This window comes from Euleptes europaea, chromosome 12, assembly GCF_029931775.1.
Source record: "Euleptes europaea isolate rEulEur1 chromosome 12, rEulEur1.hap1, whole genome shotgun sequence".
NCBI lineage: Eukaryota > Metazoa > Chordata > Lepidosauria > Squamata > Sphaerodactylidae > Euleptes > Euleptes europaea.
In genome coordinates, this window is record NC_079323.1 from 5,806,443 (window position 1) to 5,828,210 (window position 21,768).

Here is a 21,768-nt window from a genome sequence, read left to right on the forward strand (position 1 = left end):
CCAGGAACACCCTCAGGGAGGGCCACCCTGCGCCCCGCCTCCACGGCAGGCCCCCGGAGTGCCCGAGGGCCACAAAAAATGTCCTCGGGGGCCGCATACAGCCCCTGGGCCTGAGGTTCCCCATCCCTGCTCTACAATATCCTTATTTAAGTGTGGTGACTAGAACTGTACACAGCATTCCAAGTGTGGTCTCACCATAGTCCGCCATGTGGCGGAGTGGGGAATCAAACCTGGTTCTCCAGATTAGAGTCTGCCGCTCATGTGGAGGAGTGGGGAATCCACCACCCTTAACCAGATTACAGTTGGCTGCTCTTAACTACCACGCCACACTGGCTCTCTAGCCTCCAAGCCCAAATGCTGTCATTCAGATGGGCAAAGTCTTGTTTCCAGGAAAGGAGGCGGGGGAGTAATGACTAGTCTACAAAGTCCTCTCCAACACAGATGGCGCTTCAACTTTCATTGGCTTCCAAGGACGCCTCCTGGCTCAGAAACTACACGAGGGGGGGAATTAAAAGAAACCCGCTGGGCATGTTAGGACTCACCCCAGAAGGGGGGGGGGGAAGCACACATATTTCCATACCCTGAGGTCAGACATCAGCTTCTTGTCCAGGGTCTGTTCTAAGAAGTGAGAACTAACTTGCTGCATGGATCCCTGGAGGAAGGGAAGAAAGGAACCAAGTTAGAAACAAGGCAATTTGGAATATATTGCAGGTAAAGTAAATGCCCTGACCTGCATGGCTCAGGCTAGCTAGACTGATCTCGCCAGATCTCGGAAACTAAGCAGGGTCGGCTGTGGTAGGAGAAGGAGGAGGAGGAGGAAGAGAAGGAGGAATAATAATAATTAAGATTTTTAAATGCTGACTTTCTCTACCTTTTAAGGAGTATCAAACCAGCTTACAATCTCCTTCCCTTCTTCTCCCCACAACAGACACCTTGTGAGGTAGGTGGGGCTGAGAGAGAGTTCAGAGAGCTGTGACCAGCTCAAGTTCACCCAGCACACTGCATGTGGAGAAGTCGGGAAACCAACCTGGTTCACCAGATTACTCCACCGCTCTTAACCACTACACCACACTGGCTCTCTTGTACTTGGACGAGAGACCACCAAGATAGTCCAGGGTTGCTACCAGAGGCAGGCAGTGGCAAACCATCTCTGTTCATCTTCCCTGACCTGAGTGGCCTAGACTGATCTCATCAGGTCTTAGAAGCTAAGCAGGGCAGCCCTGGTTAGTATTTGGACGGGAGACCACCAAGGAAGTCCAGGGTCACGACACAGAGGCAGGCGATGGCAAACCCCTTCTGTCTGTTCCCTTGGAAACCCTACAGGGTTTCCAGGAATCAGCTGTGACTTGACGGCACTTTCTTCTACCATTATTTAAAGTGCCAAAACAATAAGACACCGTAACTAGAATGGCAGAGTCCTGCCAGCAGGCTTACGATCTAAAAAAGACAACAGTTTAAGCAGCTGGGGCGGGAGAGGGTACAAGTATCCGGGAAGGAGCCGTTGGGAGAAAGAGGATGCATTTAAGGGAAAAGCGGCGGCAAGAGAGGAACGACGGAAGCATGAAAGAGAAGTAATCTGAGGCTCAGCTAATAATGGGGAAAGGATCAGCAGAGCGTGAAGAGAGCAAACAAAGAAAAAAGACAGAACAATCTGCGTTTTGAAAAACAAACTAATGGCAAACCTCATGTTGCATCCGCTTGAAGCAGGAAGCGGACTTATCGCTCGAGCACAATGACACCGGCACTGTTTCTAATACATTCATTAATGCCATATGCTTTTAAAAATAGTTGGAGACTCCCCCCCAAAAAAATCAGATGAAAAGCATGGACACATCGTGTGACCGGAACAGGCACCGTGAGGCTCCCGTCTTGCAGATTCCTAGTAGCTTCTCCTCCAACCTTGAGAGGGAGAGGTTCGCTAAGCCATACAAAGAAGCAGCTCAGAGATAAAAAGCAGCGGGACATGATGAATCCCCTTGCATTCTACGGTCCTGACTGCAGTAGTATTGCGCCCCCCCCCCCAACAAGAAGAGTTGGTTTTTATATGCCGACTTTCTCTACCACTTAAGGGAGACTCAAACCGGCTTACAATCACCTTCCCTTCCCCACAACAGACACCCTGTGAGGTAGGTGGGGCTGAGAGAGCTGTGACTAGCCCAAGGTCACCCAGCTGGCTTTGTGTGGAGGAGTGGGGAAACCAACCCAGTTCACCAGATTAGCCTCCGCCACTCATGTGGAGGAGTGGGGAATCGAAGCCGGTTCTCCAGATCAGAGCCCACCGCTCCAAACACCACTCTTAACCACTACACCATGCTGGCTGTCAAGGAAAAACGGAACTTCGGAACTTACCAACAGCTTAGCGGCCTGGACTCTCACCACCCACGAGCCGTCACTGACCATGTGGCAAATCTTTCCAAATGCGTCATCGACCAGACGGATTTCTTCGTTAGATGAAGGGATTGGGACAATGCTGGGTGGGGGGGGGAGAATGGGATGCAGAGACGCATCAGACATGCTGCTGTATAGACATATCGTAGTAAAAACAGCTGCCTGACTAATGGAGAGCAGAAGATCCTTTGGGGAGAGATCGTGGCTCAGTGGTAGAGATTCTGCCTGGCATGCAGAAGGTATAAACCAATAATCCTAAAGGCGAATGAAGGTACTAAAATGTCCAGTAAACAAACCTCTGTCAAGTAGTACCCTCTGTCTGGGAGTATTCCTTGTTAATGATTTCTAACACGAAATTACCCATATTTAGATTTCTAATTCACCAGGGAAAGTTCCAAATCATATGCAACTTAGGTTTCAACTGTTTACATTTATAATTGAATCAGAAAACTTACAAATGATACATCACAGTTAATACAGTGATAGTCCCAAACAAATATACAAAAAGCTAATTCAACAGGTAGTGTTCTGTGTTTCAGATTGTGTTCTGTGTCGGTTACACTCAAACCACAAGTCAAATAATATTTCAAAATAAATTCCAAATATAATGTACAGTCTTATCACAGTCAGTTCAAATTTCCGATTATACAAATTTAACCAATACTAAGTGGTGAGCTTATGCAGGTTTTAGTATCCACATATAGTCTTCCTTTGATCAAATTCAAACAAGTTGCCGGGTATAAATTTGTTTCGTACAGTGACTTCTTCAGTAAATGCTCCACTGCAGAAGGTCCCATGTTCAATCCCTGGCATCTCCTGTTAAAAGGATCAGGTAGGAGGTGACATGAAAGACCTCTGCCTGAGCGCCTGGCGAGCTGTAGAGAAGGGGCTGTGGCTCAGTGGTACAGCATCTGCTCGGCATGCAGAAGGCCCCAGGTTCAGTTCCCGGTATCTCCAGTTAAAAGGACCAGGCAGGAGGTGACGTGAAAGACCTCCACCTGAGACCCTGGACAGCTATTGCTAGGCGGGTAGACAATACTGACTTTGATGAATTAAAGGTCTGATTCAGTATAAGGCGTTGTGTGTTTAGTTTTCAAAGACCTCTGCAAACAAAGGAAGCAAGGGAAGGACAGTCGTTCACCTTTCCTCGGACACAGATCTCCCAAATGCTGCTATAGCAAAGAACATGATGCTCATCCCTCATCCACGCACCTTATTTTGGATCTAATTTATAATTCATACCTACCTTTCTGGGTAAAGCTGACTGAGGACCCAGGTAAGCTGAACCGCGGCACTCCGGACCTGTTCGTAATCATCTGTTAAGAGTTTACAGGCCTGAAATGAAGTTTCCAGCCAGATATTAGCCATGTGCCTCTTTAAACAGTAACTCGTATATTTCCAGCTAGATTTGAGTCCAGTAACACCTTAGGAGACCAACCAGATTTTCAGGGTATGAGCTTTTGAGAGTCACAGATCCCTTCGTCAGATACCAAAGCTCTGACGAAGGGAGCTTTGACTCTCGAAAGCTCGTACCCTAAAAATCTGGCTGGTCTCTAAGGTGCTGCTGGACTCAAATCTTAGTTCTTCTACCGCAAACCAACATGGCTACCTTCTGAAACTATCACATATGTCCAATTACAATGCAACTGTTTTATAATTATCTATTTTATTTATTTTTTTAAATCTATAGACCACCCTCCTCCCCAGCAAGCCAGGCTCGGGACCCAACATGAAGCACGAGGTTGACTTTTAATTTGCTGTCGTACAAAATTGTTTTTTTCCTGTCTCTTTTTGTTGAGATCTGATGCAAAAGGGATAACGGAGGAATTTGAGAACACCAATTTTTTTTTGGGGGGGGGGGCGTTAAGTGAAGGGCACCCAGACCCAGGCGTCATCGCCAGAGTTCCTCCCAAAGACCCTCCCAACGGGACGGCCCTGGCTGCATTTATAACTCTGTAATTACCTGGCTGTAAATTGTCTGTTGCAACTTCAATCCTCTTTCGTGAAGCTGGAGCTTAAAACAAATAGAGGAAACAATAAATACACCCCTTAAAAGAATTTGAAACAGTTATTACAAAGCCTCTACTTTTTTTTAACCTCACTAAAATATTTCAGCAGCAAATTTTACAAAAAAACAAAACAAACCCTAGATGCAAAGATGATTTTACAGAGATAAAAAAACGTTTTTCAGCTGCCGTGCAAACTCTGGGCAAATACTGTCCTGGAAACCACCAAGCACTGCAGTCTGAACAACTTATTTGCTGCAAAAGGTAGGAAAAGAGAAAGGAGAGAAAGGTGAAAGGTTGAGAGAAGAAGGAAGAAGGGTTGGTTTTTATATGCTGACTTTCTCTACCACTTAAGGAAGATTCAAATCAACCCTGTGAGGTGGGTGGGGCTGAGAGAGTTTGAAGAGAGCTGTGACTAGCCCAAGGTCACCCAGCTGGCTTCATGTGGAGGAGTGGGGAATCATTTCCTCCCAATTGCTGCAAAAGGCAGCATCTTTTCCCCAAAATGAAACGGCTTCCGCGCAGATTCTCAGCCGCCACGAGACACCATCCACACCTACCATCGCCTTGATGGCTGCGGTCCTCACTCGAGAATCTTGGTCGTTGAAGTGATCCCCTATGATCTTCTGGACGTCTTTGGCGGGCTGGCCTTCTGCTTCTTTCAAGGCGCCTTTTTCCATGGTCCCCAAGCATCCAATCAGCAGGAGGCATCTGTTCCGCACTCCGTGGGAGGAATCGGTCAGATGCTGAAGAGCGAAAATAGATCATCAATCAGAATAACAGGTTATCAATCCTCCTTTATCAGAGGAGTCCCAGTTTTCAAATGGACACCATGGCCATTTATGCAGGGGTATTTAGCTCGCGATCCCTGCTGGACTGCTTTGAGGCTTCCTTTTCATTATTCATTATTTTACCAACCTTTAGAGGTCACTTCGCTCCCTCCTTGTTCTTCTCCCGCAGTTCTAAGATGCTGCTTTATAACGAACTTAAATTCTGCTTTGAGGAAAGAGCGAGGCAAATTCTTGCCATTTCCATGCACAGCCCTGACTTCGGGTTTCTCTCCCTACACCCATTCTGGCTTCTCCCTCCCATCCAACCTCTTCCCTCAAAGCGAAGCACAAAAGAGGGGAGTGAAACCTTCATGAAATGTGCAGGAAGGCACCAACCAAAGAGAGGCTGGAAGGCAGCTCCTGGCAGGGAGCTGTTGAAGAAAGGTGAGGAGGAATACCCAGCTTTGCAAAAGCACATGCACAGAAAGGGAGCAGTCCCTTTAAGAGCAGACCCGTCCCCTCCCAAGTAGACTGCAACAAGGCTGCGTTTTCAGGGGGAAGAAGAGCACTCATTTTCCCTGCAAGAAGCCCCCAAGTTCAATCTCCGTCTCCATTTATAGGATCTCAGGGATCAGATCCTGGGTAAGACCCGAGCCCTTGAAGAGCCACGGCCAAACAGAGTAAAGGATACTCAGTCAAACGGACCAATGGGCTGACTCGATACAAGGCAACATTCGTGAGACCGGAGCTTTGGTTTATTACATTGTAAGTTATCTGCGCTTGCTGCCATATTGAAAAGAAGGATCCGATTATCGGGCTTTTGCTGAACTCAAGAAATCCATCCGTCACTTGGCTTTTAACTATTTCAAAACTGCTTTAAAAGAAAACAGAAATATTTTTAAAATAGAAATTTTAAAAAGTGAACACATGAAGCTGCCTTATAGTGAATCAGACCCTTGGTCCATCAAAGTCAGTATTGTCTACTCAGATCACCAGCAGCTCTCCAGGGTCTCAGGCAGATAAAGGTCTTTTACATCACCTTTTTGCCTGGTCCCTTTAAGTGGAGATGCTTGGGATTTAATCCGGGACCTTCCGCATGCCAAGCAGATGCTCTACCACTGAGCCATGGTCCCTCCCAGCAGCCCCGCTTACCTTGCAGGCGACGTCAACCAGGCGTACCCGTACCGCTGGGCTCTCTTGGAGCTTCATCCCGATCACCAGCAGAGTATCCAGCAACTGAGCCAGGACCTGGTGTGACTCTGAAGAGGAAAAATGTGGTCACCGTTGACAGTCACAATGGCCAAAAAGAAAGGTTCTTATTCATGAAGATTCTTATTCATGAAGCTGTCTTATTCTGAATCAGACTATCGATCCATCAAAGTTAGTGTTGTCTACCCAGACTGGCAGTGGATCTCCAGGGTCTCAGGCCAAGGTTTTTCACATCATCTATTACCCCACCATTTTCACTGGAGAGGCCGGGGATTGAACCTGGGACCTTCTACATGCCAAGCAGAGGCTCTACCACTGAGTCACGGCCGCCTCCCTAAATGAACCAGGCCAGGAGGGAAAGAGAAGAGCAAGGAATAGAAGACCAGAAGAGAGGCAACATCATTCTCTAGCAACCTTTGGCAAAGCCCTGGCCTGGATAGCCCTAGGCTACCCTGAACTCGTCAGATCTCAGAAGCTAAGCAGGGTTGGCCCTGGTTAGTATTTGGATGGGCAACCTCTAAGAAGTACCAGGGTTGTGATGCATAGGCAGGCAATGGCAAATCACCTCTGGGGGGGTTGTCATAACTCAGCTGTGACTTGACAGCACAAAAAAGTAGTTGGGAAGAACTTCCTGACCATTAGAGCAGTGGCTTCTCTTTAAACACATAAAGCTGCCTTTCACATCACCTACTGCCTGGTCCTTTCAACTGGAAATGCTGGGAACGAAACCTGGAACCTTCTGCATGCTGAGCAGATGCTCTAGCACTGAGCCATGGCCCCTCCCCGCAGCTCTCCATTCTCAGGTGTAGGTCTTTCACATCACCTACCACCCAATCCTTGGGATTGAATCTGGGACTTTCTGCAGGCCAAGCAGATGCTCTACCTCTGAGCCATGTCCCCTTCCCTTATACTGAATCAGACCCTCAGTCTATCAAGGTCAGTATTGTCTGCTCTGACTGGCAGCAGCTCTCCAGAGTCTCAAGCAGAGGTCTTTTCACATCACCTATTACCTGATCCTTTTAGCTGAAGATGCCAGGGATTGAACCTGGGACCTTCTGCATGAAAAGCAGATGCTCTGCCACTGAACAACGGCCTTTCCCTTCTGCACACAAGGCAGAGGCGCCCCACTATTCAGCCAGAGCCCTTCCCTGCTTTGTATTCTGTTTGAAAGCAGAACACACAAAACCCTTAAGTAAGAGCTGGGAGGATTTGAATCCTGCATCAGATTTGGTTTGGAAAAAATAACAATAGCCATGTACTCTCGTTTTGAAGTGTGTTCACAGCGTCGTCCAGAATGCAGTCGGGAGAAAACCCAGGAGTCTTGGAGAGCAGGCCCAGCAAGGAAGCCACCTTCAGTCTGACGGAGGGGTCGTTCTCCTAGGGCGACACAAGGGGAGAATGGTAACGCCAGCAACCTATGCTCCTCGCCCCACCTTTCACCGTCTGGGTGTCCGGGGCAGATTATTCACTTGGTGCTTGTTGCATGATATTTCTTTAAAAACAAAAGTCCGATTGGAATATGGACTTAAGTCCTTTTCTTTTTTTCCTTTAAAAAAACTTTATTAATTGAAAAAAAATAAACAAAGGCTATTGTCACATACACGTAAACAAAAAATCCAGTATTTGGAATTCATGGAGTACAAATAACATTTGTTCAAAGTTAAAATGTGACATGATATTTGATCTAGAGGGGGTGGGGAAGATTGAGAATACCCTAATAAATAACAAGCTGAACTATAAGTCAGTGATTTGAACAAATCCCACCCCACTGAAGAAGTAAGTCAGAATGCAGGTAAAATTGAAGCATGCCAGCTCAGCTAGTTCATTGATTGCTTCTGAAAAGGGGAAAATCAACTACCTTAAAAATCATGACATGGCTGCTATATAAAATAATTTAAAATATGGCAGGTGGTATACTATACCCACAGCCTGATTTTCTGAAAGGCAGCACAACTTAAAAAGTAAAGGCCACAAATACAGCAGTTTCAATGCAGCTCCAATGTTTCACATGTGCAAAGATTCCCCCACTCCCTTATACAACGCACATGAGAATCTGTTGACTTAAGTCCCCTTTTCTTAGCACGCCCTAGTCACTTTCCTGACTGGCCTGTGAGGCAGATTAGGCTGTGATAATAAAATTGGAACGAAGAGAACCATGTATACTACCCTGAGCTGTCTAAAGATAAAATTATTAGATTTGAGAGACAGGTTTATTTCCATCTACACACACGTACGCCCTAGCTCAGCTCTTGGTTTGGGTTGCTTCACAGCTGGGAGCAAACAGTCCCCTGTAAAGGAGAAAGAAAGATGCTTTTTTCGCTGACTGCCACATTGGTACATGTGACATTGCTTTATACTGAATCAGACAATGTTCTTTCAAGGTCAGTATTGCCTACTCAGACAGGCAGCAGCTCTCCAAAGTCTCAGGCGGAAGTCTGCTTCTACTGCCTGCTTCTTTTTAACTAGAAATGCTGGGGATTGAACCTGGGTCCTTCTGCATGCCAAGCAGAGGCTCTACCATTGAGCCATGCCCCCTCCCCCTGGCTCTCCAGGGTCTCAGGCAGAGGTCTTTCAAATCACCTACTGCCTGGTCCTTGTAACTGGAAATGCTGGGGATTGAACCTGAAACCTTCTGAGCAATCCAAACAGATGCTCTACCACTGAGTTCTTTCTTTACATGCAGATGCCTTCTACTATCAAAGTGTTCTGACTGGCAACGGATCTGTACTTTGAATACACATGAAGCTGCCTTATTCTGAATCAGACTATCAATCTATCAAAGTCAGTATTGTCTACTCAGACTGGCACTGGATCTCCAGGATCTCAGGCTGAGGTTTCTCACATCATCTATTACCCCACCGTTCTCACTGGAGAAGCCGGGGACTGAACCTGGGACCTTCTGCATGCCAAGCAGAGGCTCTACCACTGAGCCACGGCCCCCTCCCTAAATGAACCTGGCTTTTACTGAGACGGACGCTTGGCCTACCTCATCCTTTTAACTGGAGACGCCAGGGATTGAAACCAGGACCTTCTGCATGCCAAGCAGATGCTCTCCCACAGCACCGCTACCCCCTTCCTGAGCCTTCAGGCCTATCAGCCAATCCGAAGCTCTTTCCATACCTTATAAAAATGCTCCAGCAAGATGCGGATGACACCTTCCACGCTTTCAGCCTCGACTGGCTTCCTGGCAAACTGCAGCAGGTACTGCAGCGCATCAGCAGGCAACGTGGCCTTGCACAGATCCACGTGGAGAGCTGCGGACTTGCTTGGCTTGGTCAGCCGGAGCTTCTTGGCTGCGATTTCTTCATGTTGCTGTTGCTGAAAGGTAACGCAAGCATTAGGCTGTGTCCATGCAAGAGTGAGGTGAGCAAAAGAAGAAGAGTTGGTTTTTATATGCCGACTTTCTCTACCACTTAAGGGAGACTCAAACCAGCTTACAATCACCTTCCCTTCCCCTCCCTACAACAGACACCCTGTGAGGTGAGTGGGGCTGAGAGAGCTGTGACTGGCCCAAGGTCACCCAGCTGTCTTCATGTGGAGGAGTGGGGAGATCAGACTCCACCGCTCCAAACCACCGCTCTTAACCTCTACACCCCAGAGGTACTGGGGAGAGGTCTTCTGTTGTGTTTATAAACACACAGAGACACACTTTTTTTTTTGCAGTCAAGTCACAGCTGACTTACGGCAACCCCATACGGTTTTCAAGACAAGAGACATTCAGAGGTGGTTTCCCATTGCCTGCCTCCACTTCAAGCCCCTGGTATTCCTTGGAGGTCTCCCATCCAAATATGGCCAGGGTCGAGGCCAAGAGTGTGTGATTGGCCCAAGGTCACCCAGCAAGTTTCCATGGCAGAGCTGGGATTCAAACCTGGGTTTCTCACACCCTTGTCTGACACTTTAACCACTACACCACACTTGCTCTCTCTACACACACACACACACATGAGCAAAACTATTCTGTATAGCTCTAATACCTACAGAAAAGCTCTCCTGAAAAACTATTTTACATAGTTTGCCAAATGACCTCCTCAGCCAAGCAATTCCAGAGGGTAGGTGGGGAACAGAGAAAGCCCCTGCACAGTTGTTGAACTTCTGCATGAACACACATAGTGGTTTTATACTGAGTGAGGTTACTGATCCATCAAGATCAGTCTTTTATACTCTGACTGGCAGGTCTTCAGGGTCTCAGATGGAGGTCTTCCACTACAACTGCCAGTCTCCAGGTGGTAGCTGGAGATCTCCCAGAATTACAACTGGTCTCCAGGTTACAGAGATCAGTTCCCCTGGAGAAAATGGCTGCTTTGGAAGGTGGACTCTATGGCACGATACCCCTCTGAGGTCCCTCCCGTCCCCAAAGCCAACCTACCACTTGGATTGCTGACCCCCAGGAGGGGTCTGGAGATCTCCCAGTATTACTACTGATCTTCAGGTTACAGAGCTCAGTTCCCCTAGTAAAAAAAATGGCAGCTCTGGAGGGTGGACTCTGTGGTACCCCTCCCGAGACCCAACCTTCTACCTTCAAATCTCCAGGAATCCCAGAGTTGGCAATCCTACCTATCACCTTTTAACTGGAGATGCTGGGGATTGAACCTGAGATCTTATGTTGGAATGAAGTTGTGTTTAGTCTTTAAGGTGCCTAAAAAGTCTCATGTGAAGGGCTAGAGTCTAGCTGCTAGACTAAGAGATTGTTAAGAGCCAGCATAGTGTAGTCGTTAAGAGCAGTGGTTTGGAGCGGTGGGCTCTGATCTGGAGAACTGGGTTCAATTCCCCACTCCTCCATGTGAGCAGCGGATGCTAATCTGGTGAACAGGGTTGATTTCCCCACTCCTACACATGAAGCCAGCTGGGTGACCCTCTCTCAGCCCCACCTACCTCACAGGGTGTCTGTTGTGGGGAGGGGAAGGTGATTTTAAGCCTGTTTGATTCTACCTTAAGTGGTGGAGAAAATCAGCATATAAAAACCTTCTTCTTCTTCAGTTGTAATAGCAGATCTCCAGCTACCACCTGGAGGGTTGCCAATTTTTACACATGTTGGTGTCTTGTATTTGTTAACTTTGAATATAGCTTTTGATATTTGAGCCGACCTTGTTTTGTTTTGACAACCTCAACCTCCAGGTACCAGCTGGAGATCTCCCGCTATTACAACTGATCCCCATCCAACAGAGATCCGTTCCCCTGGAGAAAAGGGCCGCTTTGGCCATTGGACTCTACGGCATCCAAGTCCCTCCCTAAACCCCGCCCCAAAAACCTCCCACCGATGGAGAAGAGGGACCTGGCGACCCTAAACCCCACCCATTGAGCTTCATGGCTGGCGAGGGTTGATCTGTACCTCGGGCTCTTCCAAACATGTAATACTTTTTAATATCCAAACATGATATATTTTTTAATTAAGCGCTTAACGGCTTCTATGAGTGAGAGATTGTAAGATGTTATAGGGGCTCACACCTGATGCACTTTTATATGTGTTATATTATGTATGTATATCTGGTATATTGTCGAAGGCTTTCACGGTCAAGAGTTCATTGGTTCTCGTAGGTTATCCGGGCTGTGTGACCGTGGTCTTGGTATTTTCTTTCCTGACGTTTCGCCAGCAGCTGTGGCAGGCATCTTCAGAGGAGTAACACTGAAGGACAGTGTCTCTCAGTGTCAAGCGTGTAGGAAGAGTAATATATAGTCAGAAAGGGGTTGGGTTTGAGCAGAATCATTGTCCTGCAAAAAGTATCAAAGGTACTTTGGCAGGACAATGATTACCTTTGATACTTTTTGCAGGACCATGACTCAGCTCAAACCCAACCCCTTTCTGACTATATATTACTCTTCCTACACGCTTGACCCTGAGAGACACTGTCCTTCAGGGTTGCTCCTCTGAAGATGCCGGCCACAGCTGCTGGCGAAACGTCAGGAAAGAAAATACCAAGACCACGGTCACACAGCCCGGATAACCTACGAGAACCAATATATCTGGTATGTTTTTTATGCTGGTCTTGGACCGTATTAAACTCTCTTGGTACTTTGGACCTCAGGCTCTGTTTAGAAACAGAGGAGCACTGCATGCAAAAAAGAAAAAGAGTGGGCAACCACAGCCACCAGGGACCCCTTGATGACTTGGAGGAAGGGAAGCAGCAATTCCGGGGTGCGCCAGACCCACCTGCGTGCATCCCCTTCCCTCCAGCGCTAAACGCCAAGCTCCCGCCCTCTGCCCCCCTCACTCCCCTCTCCACCCATTACCTGGACCACCACTTTGGAGAATTCTTCATAGACTCTCTTCTTCAGGTGCGCCGCCATGTTGGACGGACCCGGAAGCTCCCTGGGATCCGTTTTGCAAACGCTTCTGAACCCTCGCGGCCACCGTCGACGCCCGGCCCTCCGAGTGCGCGCCGGAGAGACGCGGCTCTCCAAGCGTTCTAAACACACCCACGCTACTTCCGGTTCCCCGTCGCCTTTCATGGCACGCCTCTTATGTGCGGGGCGGAAGTCGAGGAATTAAATAGGGGTCCAAAATATTGTCGAAGGCTTTCACGGTCAGAGTTCATTGGTTCTTGTAGGTTATCCGGGCTGTGTAACCGTGGTCTTGGAATTTTCCCCCCCAAAACTCCAAGACCACGGTTACACAGCCCGGATAACCTACAAGAACCCATAAATAGGGGTCCATTGGTTCTTGTAGGGTATCCGGGCTGTGTGACCATGGTCTTGGGATTTTCTTTCCTGACTGTCCTCCAGTGTGACTCCTCTGAAGACGCCGGCCACAGCTGCTGGCGAAACGTCAGGGAAGAAAATACCAAGACCACGGTCACACAGCCCGGATAACCTACCAGAACCCATAAATAGGGGTCCATTGGTTCTTGTATGGTATCCGGGCTGTGTGACCATGGTCTTGGGATTTTCTTTCCTGACTGTCCTCCAGTGTGACTCCTCTGAAGATGCCGGCCACAGCTGCTGGCGAAACGTCAGGGAAGAAAGTACCAAGACCACGGTCACACAGCCCGGATAACCTACGAGAACCGATGAACTCTGACCGTGAAAGCCTTCGACAGATAGGGGTCCGTGTAAAAAAATATATATATTCAAATCGCACCCAGCATTTTGGGTTGCTTCTTCTGGAAGCCATCAGAGCAGGAAAGTGGGGCGGGGGGGGGAGCATGAACCCTACCCCCCTAGTCATAATGAACTACTTTTTTTAGGGTTGCCAACTCCAGGTTGGTATAGAAAAGACAAAAAACAGCACACATTTTAAATGCAATTAAGTCTATTAAGTGCAGAAGGTGTACGGAGAAAACACACACAACAAACAATACACAGGGCACAAAGGATCAAAAGGATTCAATTGGATAAGGTAAGTACTAAATATTGTCGAAGGCTTTCACGGTCAGAGTTCATTGGTTCTTGTGGGTTATCCGGGCTGTGTGACCGTGGTCTTGGTATTTTCTTTCCTGACGTTTCGCCAGCAGCTGTGGCAGGCATCTTCAGAGGAGTAACACTGAAGGACAGGGTCTCTCAGTATCAAGGGTGTAGGAAGAGTAATAGATAGTCAGAAAGGGGTTGGGTTTGAGCTGAATCATTGTCCTGCAAAAAGTATCAAAGGTAATCATTGTCCTGCCAAAGTACCTTTGATACTTTTTGCAGGACAATGATTCAGCTCAAACCCAACCCCTTTCTGACTATATATTACTCTTCCTACACACTTGACACTGAGAGACACTGTCCTTCAGTGTTACTCCTCTGAAGATGCCAGCCACAGTTGCTGGCGAAACGTCAGGAAAGAAAATACCAAGACCACGGTCACACAGCCCGGATAACCTACAAGAACCAATAAGTACTAAATGTTACTGCTTAACAATAATTTAACAATTTCTTTTGCCGAATTCAGGCTTCCAGGTAAGTGCAATTGTTCAAAGGTTTAGAAGGCATATGAACAACTAGAACAGCTGGAGAGAAGGTGAAGATGGACGTGTTGTCTAGATCATTATTCACGTTTCGCCAAAGCTTCATCAGCTGATCAATTGCTCAATAAAAATTCTATACAATATATGACCACAATAGGAACAATTCCAACTGCCCATAGGCTTGACGGTGAATCAGTGTAAAAGTGCATCAGGTTGGTAACATTCCGGGAGATTTGGGGGTGGGACCTGGAGAAGGGAGGGATCTCATCAAGGTATAAGGCCGTACAAATCATCCTCCAAAGTAGCCATTATCTCCAGGGAAACTGATCTCTGTAGCTAGCGTTGCCTAGAGCGGTTCCTCGGTGGAACGGGCTTCCTCGGGGGTGGTGAGCACTCCTTCCCTGGAGGTTTTTATGTAGAGGCTAGATGGCCATCTGTCAGCAATGCTGATTCTGTTACCTTAGGCAGATCATGAGAGGGAGGGCATCTTGCTCATCTTCTGGGCATGAAGTATGGGTGGTGGGGGAGGTGGTTCGGAGTTTCCTGCATTGTGCAGGGGGTTGGACTGGATGACCCTGGTGGTCCCTTCCAACTCTATGATTCTATTCTATGATTCTAATATCCGCATAAATAATTTTTTCTTCTGTTCCTGTTGGATTTTTGTCATTCCATATATCCGTGGAGATGCCCTTGTGGTGGGTTATATTTTTTGAGAACTGATTCTAAATTCAGAAATGCACACACACAAAACAAAGTTGGAGGCAAAAGATTTTTCATTTTTAAAAGGTCAGGAAAGAAAGTTAAATCCAGTACTTAATTCATTTTTTTTTTAATGCCGGAGCTAACATTTACATCAAAGTGTATATTATCCTAGGTGTAGAGTCTGGTTGCAGTTGTGGAAAGACACTCTGTAAATGCTATAAAAGATATAATTTTAAGACTAACATTTGGAAATAGAAACAGGTTCTGGGGCGGCCGGAGCTCATATTAAGTAGAGGCATGTCTAGGGCCTATATAACCAGTCATTGTTTTATCAGTGTGACCAATACTGTTGTGTTATATCACAGAATGACCAGATCTGCATCTCAAAACAGCACCTGCAAATACTAAATCCAGGTGGCCCTGCTTGTCCCATACAAGTGAAGCCATACAAAGATTCCCATTAGAAGTGTAAATGGACCTTACAGAGGAAATAAATGGAGGTATGAAACTAAAATGCACGCCCCCTCCCCACAATGCCCCAAAGTCATTGCCAATCAGACACAGAGCAGGAGATTAATCCATCCCCCCAAATCAGCCAGACTTCCAGCAAAGTCTATCCACCAAATCATCCCCATTCAGGTGGAAAAACACAGGCCTTTTATGCATGGCTGTTTCCCTCGTGGTCACCCCCCCGCCGCCTACTTCGGGGCTTTATTTTGATTATGCATGCATTTTCCGACCATCTGAGGTTGCCTCCTGCGTGTTTTCCCATGTTTTCTAGATGCTGGCTAAACAGCATCCAGAAAACGCGGGGAAAATGTGTGGGGAGAATCAGACGACTTCTGATGATCGGAAAATGCATGCATAATCAAAACAAAGCCCTGAAGTAGTGTGGGGGGGTGACCGCCAGGGAAATAGATAGGGTTGCCAAATGCCCCCTTGGCTCCGGCGGGAAGTTTTTGAGGTGGAGCTGAGGCAGGGATTGCATGCACATGGCCACTCCAACGCAATCGCATCAATTCCAGTTCACACCCGGACGCACCGCATCGCAACAGGCCTTCTACCACTCAAACCGAGTGGCAAAAGACCCATTGCGATGCGGCGCTTCCAGGTGTAAACTGGAAGTGACGCAATTGTGTTGGAGCAGCCATGCGCGCACATGATCCCCGCTTCCGAGCAGGGCAGTGAATTGGCAGCCAATTGTCCGCCAATCTAAGCAACCTGGCAACTTGAGAAACAGCCAAGCATAAAAAGCCACCATGAAAAAAAAAAAAAGGACCAAGTCACCGCCATTCCTTTACCACCAAGTGAATAAAAATTTATAGAAGTAATCAATGGATTTGAAGCGGAAGCCTTTCTCCGACGCGTAGACCTGGAAGGAGATCCTATAACCTTTGGCTTCCACGTCCATTTTTATGCAGTCCAGTAAGTCGGAAATGCTTGGTGAGGCCTTCCAGGGGCCAAACTTGACCACCGGCTTCTTTTCCGTGTCCAGGCTGTTGAGGACATCTTGGGACTTGGCAACGTCTTCCTCAGTCTTCACCACGCACACCATGATGCCGGACTGGCGCGAAGCCATCGCCTCAACCCGAGCAATGCGGATCATGAGTTCTATATTCTCCATGTAGTGGGGTACTTGGGCGAGGAACTGTTTTCTGGCTACCTGCTCGCCGAAGATCTGCGGGGAGTCGTCCAACTCTTTGATCAAAGGCTCGATGCCATAAAACAAGGCTTCCTTGTAGACATCCTGGACGCACTGCGTGGGCACCTGGTTGCTGCGCAGGTATTCTAGAATGTACTTAAAATAAGTCCCGGGACGATCTATGAAGTACCTCCCTTCGGAGTCCGTTTGTGGCTTTGGCTGTCCGGAGGCAAACATCTCGGCCAGCTTGGATCGAGGATGTTTTTGCAAAGTGCTCAAAGTGGTCGTGAACGTCTCCCCGCCGACGTTTAACGCAACGATTTGCGACTGCGAGCCACAAACAGGGCAGAAAGAAATGGCATGTGTTACTATACTTTCTGATTCAGCCTCACGTATTACATAAGAACATAAGAACCTAAGAAAAGCCCTGCTGGATCAGCTCAAGGCCCATCAAGTCCAGCAGTCTGTTCACACAGCGGCCAACCAGGTGCCTCTAGGAAGCCCACAAGCAAGACAAGTGCAGCATTATCCTGCTTGTGTTCCACAACACCTAATATGACAGGCACGCTCCTCTGATCCTGTAGAGAATAGGTATGCACCATGACTAGTATTCATTTTGACCAGTAGCCATGGATAACCCTCTCCTCCATGAACATGTCTACTCCCCCTCTTAAAGCCTTCCAAGTTGGCAGCCATCACCACATCCTGGGGCAGGGAATTCCACAAGTTAACTATGTGTTGTGTGAAGAAATACTTCCTTTTATCAGTTTTGAATCTGTTCCCCTACAGTTTCAACAGATTACCCCATGTTCTATATTATGAAAGAGGGAGAAAAGCTTCTCCCTGTCCACATTGAGAAAGTAGGACAACTTCATCAGGAGGTGGATATCGCAGGCAGCTGATTTCATGCCCCATTCAAAAGTAAATAAACTGACATTTTCAGTGTAATCCTGGGGTCCCCAATGTGGTGCCAGTGAACCAAAAAACAACAAGAAGTAGAAGAGTTGGTTTTTATATGCCGACTTTCTCTACCACTTAAGGAAGGATCAAACCGGCTTGCAAGCATCTTCCCTTCCCCTCCCCACAACAGACACCCCGTCAGGTAGGTGGAACTGAGGGAGCTCTAAGAGAGCTGTGACTAGCCCAAGGTCACCCAGCTGGCTTTGTGTGTAGGAGCGGGGAAACCAACCTGGTTCTCCAGACTAGTCTCCGCTGCTCATGTGGAGGAGTGGGGAATCAAACCCTGTTCTCCAGATCAGACTCCACTCCTCCAAACCACCGCTCTTAACCACTACCAGACTCCGCTCTTAACCCTAACCAGAATTGTTTCCCCCCTCGTACACACGAAGCCAGTTGGGTGACCTTGGGCTAGTCACACTCTCTCAGCCCCACCTACCTCACAGGGTGTCTGTTGTGGGGAGGGGGAGGGAAGGTGATTGTAAGCAGGTTTGAGTTTTCCTTAAGTGGTGGAGAAAGTCGACATATAAAAACCAACTCTTCTTCTCTGTAAAACCAGATTCCTAACATCAGCTGGTACCTTTCTGCTTGCAATTTAAACCCGCAATAATGGGTTTAAATTGCGGGAGGAAAGGTACCGGCTGGATATTAGGGGGAAAGTTTTTACAGTAAGAGTTGTTCGACAGTGGAATCAGCTACCTAGGGATGTGATGAGCTCCCACTCACCGGTAGTCTTTAAGTAGAGGCTGGACAAACACTTGTCAGGGATGCTCTAGGCCAGTGGTTCCCAAAGTTAGCAGTACCACCCCCTGGGGGGGGGATTACCTAGGGGGCACTAAGAGGCAAGGGGGGTGCTAGAGGTGGGCCCCTTCAACTGTGTTGTTGGATAGGGTAGGGGGCGCTGGGGTTGAGTTTGTGGAACCAAGGGGGCAGTGGCCCGAAAGGTTTGGGAACCACTGCTCTAGGCTGATCCCGCATTAAGCAGGGGGTTGGACTAGATGGCCTTCATGGCCCCTTCCAAGTCTATGATTCTATGAGATTGGCATTCAGGGGGATTCCAGCTTCTCCAGTAACCTTGGAAAAGTTGGTAACCCTTCACAGGAGGAGGAGGAAGAAGAAGAGTTGGTTTTTATATGCTGATTTTCTCTACCTTTTTAGGAGTATCAAACAGGCTTATAGTCTCCTTCCCTTCCTCTCCCCACAACAGACACCTTGTGAGGTCGGTGGGGCTGAGAGCGTTCAAAGTGAACTGTAACTAGCCCAAGGTCACCCAGCTGGCTTCATGTGGAGGAGTGGGGAAACACATCCAGTTCACCAGAGTAGCCTCCGCCGCTCATGTGGAGGAGTGGGGAATCAAACCCGGTTGTCCAGACTAGAGTCCATCACTCCCAACCACTAAACCATTCTGGCTCTGGCTGGAAGCTGCTCCCCAGGGTCTCAGGCAGAGGTTTGTCATATCACTTTCTACCGTGTCCTTTTAATTGAACACATGAAGCTACCTTATACTGAATCAGACCCTGGGTCCATCGAAGTCAGTATTGTCCACTCAGATCGGCAGCAGCTCTCCAAGGTCTCAGGCAGAGGTCTTTCCCATCACCTACTCGCCTAGTCCCTTTAACTGGAGATGCTGGGGCTGGAACCTGGGACCTCCTGCATGCCAAGCAGATGCTCTACCAACTGAGCTATGGCCCTTCCCCATGGCTCTCCAGGGTCTTAGGCAGGGGTCTTTCACATCACCTCCTTGCCTGGTCCCTTTAACTGGAGATGCTGGGGATTGAACCTGGGACCTTCCGCATGCCAAGCAGAGGCTCTACCACTGAGCCACGGCCGACTTTCTCTACCCTTTTAAAGGAGAATCAAACCAGCTTACAATCTCCTTCCCTTCCTCACCCAGTTGGAACTCACCGATTGCAAGTTGCTTCCGTTGTGTTTCGCTTCTGCGGACATGGTCATCTTTTCTCCTCTCCTCCGACAGAACCGCAGGAAGGCAGAGGAGATCTTTGGGCTGGCGGGTTAGGCAGAGACCGGCGGGCTTGTGTATCCTGGCTCTCCTCTCCACTGCCAGAGGGTGACTCACTCACCCACCCACACCTGACTGTGCTGCGCTCCACCGTGAAGCAACAGATGTGCTCCGAGGTCTGCCAGCTGATGTCCAGCAGCAGGTGGAAGTCTGGCTTCCCCTCTCTGTTTGGGGAGGGACGCCGGGGAGGTGTGTCTTCTCAGAGTTTTCATGCGCCTCCTGCACGAGCGCATAGGTTGGGACCAAGACACAGGAAGGCCATTCTCCCCCCGCCCCAGGTGTCCCAGCTTTCAGCTCTCCACTCTGCACAAGTTAAAGTGACCCGAAACACTCCCTTTCGGTGACTGTCCTTTGCCAAACCGGTTACACCCTGATTCCGCGGCTTTGCCTGGCTTCTTTGTCCTCCGCGTTTAAAGGCACAGTGCCCTCGGCTTGGCAACGTTCCCCCACCTGCCTGCAAAGGCCAGCATGTTTCCGTGGGGACGATCTAACCTAAATATTGTCGAAGGCTTTCACGGTCAGAGTTCATTGGTTCTTGTAGGTTATCCGGGCTGTGTAACCGTGGTCCAAGACCACGGTTACACAGCCCGGATAACCTACAAGAACCAATGATCTAACCTAAGTTTGTACTCATTTTGTCAGGACTGGCGTGGGCCTAGCACATAACTACTGAAGCATGTAAGATCCATGAGGGTTTACATCAAATGCACACACGCTCTTCGGGGTTGCCAACCTCTAGGTACTAGCTGGAGATCTGCTATTTCAAGGGGGGGAGCCCTTCTTTTATTTTTATTTTCCAGAAGTGAGCCGTGGGCACATCTCCTCTTCTCTCCCCACCCTGACTGCCTGTCCAGATCCATAGGAGAAGGGCCATAGCTCAGTGGTAAAGCCTCTGCTTGGCATGCAGAAGGTCCCAGGTTCGATCCCCGGCATTTCCAGTTAAAGGGACTAGGCAAGTAGGTGATGAGAAAGACCTCTGCCTGAGACCCTGGAGAGCAGCTGCCGGTGTGAGTAGACAATACTGGCTTGATGGACCAAGTCTGGTTCAGTATAAGGCAGCTTCATGTGTTCAACTGATCTCCAGCCAATAGAGATCAGTTCACCTGGGGAAAATGGCCATGTTGGCAATTGGACTCTATGGCGTTGAAGTCCCTCCCCTCCCCAAATCCCACCCTCCTCAGGCTCTGCCCCAAAAACCTCCCACCGGTGGCGAAGAGGAACCTGGCAACCCTAACCTCCAGGTGGTGGCTGGAGATCTCCTGCTATTACAACCAATCTCCAGCCAATAGAGATCAGTTCACCTGGAGAAAATTGCCGTGTTGGCAATTGGACTCTTTGGCATTGAAGCCCCTCCCCAAACCCTGCCCTCATCAGGCTCCGCCCCAAAAACCTCCCACCGGTGGCGGAGAGGGACCTGGCAACCCTGCCTTCAATGCAGGCAGAATAATGGACTAAAACAAAACCAGGACAGTTTATTTGTAAATTCATTTTGTCCATAACATTTTATTGACAGACAGCCCCTGTGCTCAAAATAAAATAAAACAAAACGGGCAACTGCAAGTGTTTTGCAAATATTAGACAGCAGTTGCAATGCCATTAGCAGAGTAGATGCAGACCATTTTGAAGCACCCCCAATAAAGGACTTTTACCTATAGCTCTATAAACTGCCCCTGTGTACATAAACAGGTGCAGGAATGCTCCTTTTAGACGTGACACCTGTGTAGATACATGCGTGCCAAGAACCACCACCCCTTCCTCTCTTTTCCTTTCCATTCACTTAGTCTGCATAAAGCATGCACACATTCCTCTAACTGCAACAGGTAACAGCTGCCGGCATTTAGCTCGTTATCTAGTTGAAGGGACTCCGATGTTCCCGGCAAGGGGACTCTCTGTTCAGACCTAACGCATGCACAATTAGTGGATCGCTCGCTGCCAAAGTTGCTGAGTTGTTGATTTCAATAGCCAAGAATAACACCATGGGAAAATTAGAAATGTATCTTTATTGAACAATTGTTAGAAGTGTATAAAGGTTGATGAATGCTGAACTACAGTGTGATTCTTTCTGCAGTGTGATTCTTTTGGTTTCGGCTGGAGAAACTTGATCCCAGCTTGTACTGTTAAACTGGTACCATTAAATAGCATAAGCTGTAAAAGTAATTCCTGATCTCCAGTGCGTTATCCTTGATCAGAT

General features: G+C 48.1%; 2 protein-coding genes across 2 annotated transcripts in view; both read right to left on the bottom strand.

The window, feature by feature from the left end:
• INTS4 (integrator complex subunit 4) overlaps nucleotides 1–12,719 on the bottom strand; it is a 30,292-nt gene extending 17,573 nt beyond the window's left edge. The window contains exons 1-9 of the mRNA XM_056858743.1: nucleotides 12,602–12,719; nucleotides 9,494–9,691; nucleotides 7,633–7,750; nucleotides 6,317–6,423; nucleotides 4,955–5,140; nucleotides 4,352–4,402; nucleotides 3,635–3,723; nucleotides 2,350–2,470; nucleotides 581–652 (exon numbers count right to left, since the gene is read on the bottom strand). Coding sequence (XP_056714721.1) covers nucleotides 581–652; nucleotides 2,350–2,470; nucleotides 3,635–3,723; nucleotides 4,352–4,402; nucleotides 4,955–5,140; nucleotides 6,317–6,423; nucleotides 7,633–7,750; nucleotides 9,494–9,691; nucleotides 12,602–12,658 — 999 coding nt within the window. The 5' untranslated portion in view covers nucleotides 12,659–12,719. The remainder of the gene's footprint in view (nucleotides 1–580; nucleotides 653–2,349; nucleotides 2,471–3,634; nucleotides 3,724–4,351; nucleotides 4,403–4,954; nucleotides 5,141–6,316; nucleotides 6,424–7,632; nucleotides 7,751–9,493; nucleotides 9,692–12,601) is intronic.
• A 3,536-nt stretch (nucleotides 12,720–16,255) lies between these two features.
• Nucleotides 16,256–19,510, bottom strand: KCTD14 (potassium channel tetramerization domain containing 14). Its single transcript, XM_056858736.1, has 2 exons — nucleotides 19,463–19,510; nucleotides 16,256–16,927 (listed from the first exon to the last, which is right to left on the bottom strand). The coding sequence occupies exons 1-2, from the start codon at nucleotides 19,508–19,510 to the stop codon at nucleotides 16,256–16,258; spliced, it is 720 nt and encodes a 239-aa protein (XP_056714714.1).
• Between the last annotated feature and the right edge of the window lie 2,258 nt (nucleotides 19,511–21,768).